The 8,020-nt window shown below is 31.4% G+C and overlaps 1 protein-coding gene across 1 annotated transcript; it reads left to right on the top strand.

Annotated features, from left to right (window-relative positions):
• The first annotated feature begins 4,099 nt into the window (after positions 1 to 4,099).
• LOC108974662 lies at positions 4,100 to 5,328 on the top strand. Its single transcript, XM_018942642.1, has one exon. The coding sequence runs from the start codon at positions 4,112 to 4,114 to the stop codon at positions 5,210 to 5,212; it is 1,101 nt and encodes a 366-aa protein (XP_018798187.1). The 5' UTR covers positions 4,100 to 4,111; the 3' UTR covers positions 5,213 to 5,328.
• The last annotated feature ends 2,692 nt before the right edge of the window (positions 5,329 to 8,020 follow it).

Genomic DNA, 8,020 nt, shown 5'->3' with positions numbered 1-8,020 from the left:
CTGTATCAAATTTTGTGTGAAAAACGAAATTAAGTGCGCGGATGCATTCCGAATGTGGACTGTGGCATACGGAGAAGCTACCATGGACCGAAGCAACGTTTATCGGTGGTACAAAATGTTCTCAAAAGGCTGGTTTCTAAATAAATAAGTTGTATCGGATATATCGGAATCTCCCACTGTAAATTATCTAATAATAAACCTATCAGAATAAGTTTCCTTATTGTATTTTGCCTGTATTTTATTGCTCCTGTTTTACGTGTCCTGAAGCAATTAGTACACTATATACTTATCCCTTCTACTTAATAGTCTTAAATCAAAGATGGTTAAAAATTATCCTAGATGGAGTCCACCGAGTTATTTCATGTACAGCAGACAGATAAGCCATCAGGAACGAAGATATATTTTTCCCTATGTTTTTAATAGTTGTCTACTATTTCTTTAAATGTTCGCCTAAAGTTCAATTGATTTGGTAGTCTAACGAGGTTAAATTTATATTTTACTGGAACACCATATCTCGTCACCCGATCTATTTCAGCATCTGGATATGCTATTTGTAAAATTTTTGGCCATAAAAGTACTTGTGCAAATTTTTGAGGCACTCTACCAAAGCCAGTAATTCCCTCCGAGTCTCATATTATAATAACTTCTGATTGGCTTTTTTACCATCAGGCTATAATTTGTGACCACTTTCTCATGGCCGTCGATGACTTGTGATAGAACGCCAACCACTATTGCAAAAATATATTATATCACGCTATTATAAGGCAATTTCGAATCTGGTGCATATTATCGCTGCTRAAAACAAAGGGAATAAATGGAGCAAACCGGTTTGAATTAAATAAGGCTAAAAGACGAAAAGCCGAATAAAAGTGGAGCGAAAAAGAAATTCAGAGTATACTGGATTTTTTGCAGGAAGCTCCAGAAATAAAAGTGAAATTTGTGTTATGTGCCGCATAAAAATATTTCTTACCTTCAATGTCTACAATTTCTTCAGCAGCTTCATCAAATAAAGCTCCAGTAAATTTTTCCCTAAAACTGTTTTTCGTCACATTTTTCAATTTGTGCTAAAATTTTGTTTTCAAACAATGTTTTTCTTTACCCATCAGCTGGAAATTAATGGTTTTTGCAAGGGTCGCACAGAAACCCCAAAAATATCACATTGTTGATGGTAAATATTTGCATTTGCATAAATTTGAAAACTCAGATGCACAAGATTCTTAATTGCCCTTATATGTTTATGACTATACGCACACACAAATCGTGCATACTTACAAAGGATATTGATCTTCATCTAGAGCTTTCATATCTATAAGTATGTACATGCAAACCCGCTTGTATGTCCATCCTACTAAACAAACGGACGTAAAATATATAAATAGAGTGAACGAATAATAAATCGTCATAAGAAAAATGTTGACCGAAACTATAGAGTGATTCATTTCGAAGTTCTCTCCTTAAAATAAAACAAAAGCTTTCAATTTAATGGCCTATCGACCCGCCCAAAACGTGAAATTATCTGCTCACCCAAGTGTTCTCTTAATAAATCCATTAATTAATGCAATGTGTGCGAAGTGGCGCCATCTGGTTGAAACCAAATGTTTTTTTAATTTTTGAAGACATGGGTGATGGGTGTTGCGAATAGTGCGCTCAGTAGGCCGATTATGTTGACCACAAGTTACGCGAAACGCCGAACCACATTCTTTACATAACGTAAATTTTCGTAATAAGGTTGACCGATTTATCAACGTTGTTCAGGCGTAAGTCTTTCTGAACAAAAAAAACATAACAACTTGACACGACTCACACGTGATCTCCCAAAAAAAGGCCATGGAAAAAAGTAAATATTATATAAAAGTCTTATTTACTTAAAATTCTGACATATTTGCTAAAAATAACACAGAAACAAACGATTAATGATGATACAAATCTAAGTACACTTCAGAAGTTACACACAAACGAAGGGGCAAAAAATTTGGAGACGCTAAACTTTTCTTTTTTGAGTTGTGATAACAGTTTAATAATATACTACACCAGACCTTTTCTTTCACCAATTCAATGCAACTCTGGACATGATTGGACCTGCACAAGCTGCTTATGACGCCATATTGGATATAGAAATTTTTAAGCCCTCGTCTAACGCCAAGTACAAACCCTGCTTTAAGYAATAGGAGCATTTCCGATCAACCAAGGCTTTTAATTTCAATTGCACCTAGAGTAGAGCTGTCAGAAATACAAATTAAAGACACAAGTTCCGGCATCCATCTTAAGGCCAGCATGTGACATAAATATGTTTACATTCATAGTACATACCATAAGCTATCCAAATTATAACAAGAACGAAAACTGAATCACCTTCGATACAAAGCTAAAAGTCAAGTAGGCATTAGATGCAAACAATTCGCACTTAATCACCACAATTTTATTTTGGCTCAAAAAGCTAAATATGAAAATAAAAAAATATTGATGAATAAACAAGTAACGCAGCTAATGAACTTTCCAAAAATTCAATAAGAAAAAAGTAAATCTTTTTTCAATCCAAAATCCACTATTTTTAATTGTTCGTCGATTTTATCTTGGAAAATGTGTATATGCAACACAGCGTTACTAGAAAATATCTTAGTGTTGTGGAAGCATTAAGAAAATGAAACTTAGATTTTTCAACACAAAATATATAAAAATAACGATTTAAAATTTCTGTTTCGCCGGTGTGTACATCTTTAATAAAACCAAGAAAAAACGTTAACTTCGGCTGCACCGAAGCTAATGTACCCTTCCCAGGTTCATTTCTTTTCGTAAATATGTGTTCAATTTGTATGGAAGCTATATGCTATAGTAATCCGATCTGAACAATTTCTTCGGAGATTACATTGTTGCCTTAGAAAATAATTTATACCAATTTTCGTGAATATATATTGTCAAATGCAAACGTTTTCCATACAAGAACTAGGTATACAAGTTACTTTATTTTTGACTTTTGCAAAATTTCAAAACGATATCTTAAAAACTGAGGGACTAGTTCGTATATATACAGACAGACGGACATGACTAAATCGGCTCAGCTCAACATACTGATCATTTATAGGTGTATATATTTTATAGGATCTCCGACGCCTCCTTCTGAGTGTTACAAACTTCGTGACAAACTTAAGGGGGTATTCTGGTCTAGGATTTTGATTTTCTTCGCATAGTTTGAAAGTTTAGACTTTATGACCTTGGAAGGATTTTTCAAAATGCGACTAATTTTCGGAGATACAGCCGATTTTGTGACGTGGCGTCCGTGTTCACTAGAATTGTCTCCTTTCCATTAAATTCGCTTTTCTCGAAACTACCTTTCTGAGGTGGTTGACATGATATATCAGGTCTACTCAACCGATTCTTTTGAAATTTGGTATATATCTTCTTTATATAATGCTTTATAGTGTCTGCCTTGGATTTTCAAAAATTTTGATTTGAAATATTTTTAAAAAATTCGAAAAAGTCGAAAAAATAGGGTCAAAAAAAWTTTTTTTTTAAGTCGACGCCAGTTTGTTATTTTTTTTTTTTTGTTAATTGGTCAATCCGATAACGACATCCTTACTAATCAAGAAGCTTCTTGTTTTTTGCGTTTTAGATCTATACAAGGATTGAAATCACGTCAACCAGGACGCACGGTTTTTTTGAAGCCCCCACTCCACCGGCCGTATCTCGACGAATTTTGTTTTGTTTTTTTCTTGCAATTTTTTTTTTTTATATTATTAAAATTAGAGAAAAAAAATATAAAAATGGATAGTAAAAATATTTTTCATTTTTTTTTATCTTATTAGTTTAAAAGCTGCCTAAAATTCATGCGTCTAGACCAGAATACCCTCTTAATATACCCTGTCCAGGGTATAAAAAGTGAGCTGGAAATTCATATTTGTACATAGACGTATGTATATAAATATAAATGCATTTCAAAATTGTACCTACAACCTTCTCGTAAGAATACATAACTCATAACAAATGGTTTCTAATTATAGAGGACTAAATATAAGCATACATATATATACTTATATTATAGATTATATTTGGAGCATATCGTAAACCAGCTGCGTTAAATTTTCTTAGCTTATACAAGATATATACTTTAAAAATGAAGAAACTCTTTACTTCAATATTCATTTATATTATTGCAATTTCACAAATAACTAGATGCAAAAATTCGAATTATTATACAATGCAGAGAGGCGAATATTTAGCAGGAAATAATAATAAAAACCTTGATACAAAGATCTCGAATGTATTTTATAAATCTGGACAAGATGCTGAAATCGCCAAAGTTAAGTTGCAGAATACGCTACGGAACTTTTTAGAAAATTTACAAATAAACTTAACAACTTCAATAATATTAAAAACACTCGATAATAAGTTAAGCTATGGGCGGTCGCAGCAGAAATGGCAGAAATTAAATGATCACATGGATTTCTACAGAACAGCATCCCGCGACTTAAAAGAATTCTCACTTAAATCGGAAATGTTTTTGCAAATCAGCAAAAATGAAAGTGTTACTTTTTTAATGAAACTCCGCAGAGTACCCACCGGTCAGCAAATGCTGCCACCGCATGTTAAGTTGCAGTTAACAAATTACTTTGCTGAAATRGAATTTTTTAATGTTTTATTTTTCGAAATACTTGACGAGGGAATAGAATATATTAATAATGCTATATATATCATTCGAACAACATTTGAAAACTATGCTGATATACAGCAAAATATTTTACGAGATGAACATTTTTTATTTGATAACTGGTGTTTTAATAAGTATTTTGAATTTTTACAAAAGTGGTCAACACAGATATATAAATGTGCCACCGAAACAAGATTACAAACGGTATACAATGTGTTTTCAATGACAAAAGTTGCGGTTAAATACCTCATGCAACAACTAGAATTTAAAATGCAGCGTTTGTTTAATTGTTTCATTTGTAAGGAATACAGTATAAAGTGCAATTTTTTACGTTTCCCGGAAAACGATTTCGAGAAATTATTTAATATTTTAAAAGAATTACAAATATATTATGACATAGAAATAAATCGCGGGAGGGTGGAATCAAGAAGAATACAGCGCAGTGAAAACATTATACGATTAAATGAAAAGAAAAATGTAAATGCATCTAAAAAAAATTGCTTACCATTTGGTTTTCCAACAAACCAGATGCAAAACGATCTTAAGGTATGCTTCAATATTCACTAAATACTTCAATTACAAAATTAATCAAAAACTTTAAATATAATATGTAATATTATCTACAATTGTGGTTGAATCACCACACCAATGCTGTAAAAAATATAGAACTCAATTTGAATTAAGTTAATATAAATTATTATTTAATTTTGGGTAAAGATTTTAATTATGCTTATTGGTTTTGCAACTGTGTCTAGCGGATAATAAAACTAAAAAATGGTAAGAGACACTAACTTAAAAAAAATTGTAAAAATAAAAAATACATGTAGTTGCGCAATATTAGTCGCCCGTGCAACATAAGAAGGCCAGTTTTGTATAAAGTCGGAATCGAATTTGAAAATATGAGTAAATTTGTGAGATTGGTAGAGAAATTCGGAAGGAAAAATGTTTATGATTTTAGCATTAATTAGTTGAATCAAGACAGTACTATCCCTAATCCCCTATACCTAATATATAAATTTTCAATTTCCGGTTGGCTTTATGCGGCATATATCGGCCAATATATATCTTTGTTGTCTTAAAAGGTTATATACACTTGTGTGGGTTGGAAAAATATATATTTTTTAATGCATTTTCTAAAAGTACATATATATAACCCCATAATACAATTCAGGAGTATCTTTCTAATGGCACTTGTGTCTGTGCTTGTGACTAAAAATATTTCCCTGGCTCCTGTATACCGAATGCAATGATTTCCAAACAAACGTTTGCCTGTGTACCTTATAAAATATTAGTTAATATGTTAATGAACCTGAGAAAACATTTTTTTCTGGCGCAAATGTGTGAAATGGGAATGAATTACCCAGCTCCCATTTAGTACAAAATCAATTTTTTTATTCAAACTGGCTCAGTATTTGAGCTATTTTCACAAAATTGCTTAGAAACATGTTCTGAAATAAATTTGAGTAATGCCAAAAGTTAATGCAATCAGTCCAGATCTCACTCCGGCTTTCTAATACCTATAAATATATTACAATTACCCGCTTTACTTTAGTTTAGGAATATATCTTATTTGAGTTGTTGTTTTTGATTTGAAAGCAAATATGAGTTTATAAGATACGATTTTACAAATATCTCCGGCATGAAACATAATACAGTAATGAAACTATAATAAATAAATGAATTAATTTATAATAATTTTTGGTTTTTAATTTGTTACCCTCAAAATCGGAAAATTAAAAAACAATATTTCTTAATCCAAAATACCGGATTGAACCAAATTTTAATCCCAAACCTATAATTCAAAATTGAATGAAAACGTTTTTTTCTCTCTAGAGAATTGAACATTATGGTTCTCCCCAAGCTGCAGCTCAAAACTGTAAAATTAAATTCAGCCTCGAAACCGAATTATGCAAGCGCGAAGAAATGTAAATTCAAAAGTAGTTCAAATGCTAAAATTAAAATTTCAAGTTTAAATTCCTATTTTGCAAAGAAAAATTAAGTTTTCATTTCCCGTTAATTTATTCTATTTTAGTTTGTAAAATTGAAAATGTTATAAAACTTCTGCGAACCCACTGTACATTATAAAGAAAAAATTTCAATATTTCAATAAGTCGATTCGTAAAGTACTAAATACAAATGGTGTTGATTACTTCCCAGTTGGGAATAAAGTTTATAACATTTTAAAAATATTATGTCAACTTTTAAGTCGATAAACTCTAATAACTTCACAACTTTAAAGAGTTTTCCCCACAACTTACGCTTCTCAAGTTGGTGCTTTAGAACTTTGAAACTACTACACCGAGTTATTTCCAAATTTGTTTTTTTTTTTTTTTTTTTTTTTTTGTTTTGCAATAAGATCGACTGTTTTGTCTTCAAAGTGATCTAAAAAAATTATTTAAAATTGGAATTTTCCCTTTTGAAAACTTTTATCCAACGAAGTTAATTTTTCATTTCGAATACTCAGGCATCAAGCAAACCTGTTTCCGGGACACGTTCGGATAATTGCTGCACACACAAACAAATTACTCCAATAAGATTTATTTTTATAACATAAGTACATCGCAATATTTTTTTCAACCGTYTCCATGCTTCCTTTTTCGTTGTTACTTCCTTCAATTGCAAACTAAAGAAATGTGATTGGGCAAAGAAATAAAACGCATTTGACTACATACATACATATGTAGGTATTCATATAATTTGTGACATGAAAATCCTTAGGTGTTTCAAATGCAGTTTGATACTCTGAAGTAAATCTGAAAACAGAACTTTTCTATTACCCACAAATATTCTGTAACTTGCGACATTATATTTTACAATACATAAAATTTTATTATATTGCATCATCTCATATTATCCTACGATCAGGGTTTACACCGGTTCTGCCAGTTTTTTGAAGTAAAAAGCGTATTTCACGATAATTTTTTATTACAAAATTTATCGGCTATGTGTTCCTTTTTGGATAGCAAAACGTTTTTGAGTTCACCTCCTTTTACGTTTTTGAAATTACTGTGTTTAAGAGTTTTAAGTACAATGCCTAAGCTGTGCGTAAATAATGCCAACAGTTTTTGTTATATGTGCGGAAAACTAACTTTTAAATCGCAAAAACATAATATTACTCCGCTTGTGCTATAAGGTTACGAACTGTGTTTTGATGTTAAGATTGGGGACCAAGACAAAGCATGGGCTCCTCATATCTGTTGTAAAACTTATGTAAAACTGTTAATAGCTTGGTTAAAATGTTGAAATCGTGAAGTGCCTTTTGCGAATGGTTTGGAGAACACCTAAAGCCCATGTTACAGACCGCTATTTTTGTCTCTCGAATATTAATTTGGACCCAAAACTACAAGTACTGCAATTTACCATCATCTTTAAAAC

This window comes from Bactrocera latifrons, unplaced genomic scaffold (genome assembly GCF_001853355.1).
Source record: "Bactrocera latifrons isolate USDA-ARS-PBARC rearing strain unplaced genomic scaffold, ASM185335v1 scaffold_577, whole genome shotgun sequence".
In the NCBI taxonomy this organism is placed as follows: Eukaryota; Metazoa; Arthropoda; class Insecta; order Diptera; family Tephritidae; genus Bactrocera; species Bactrocera latifrons.
The sequence above is the reverse complement of the archived record's forward strand: the minus strand, read 5'-3'. Positions and strand labels throughout refer to the sequence as shown.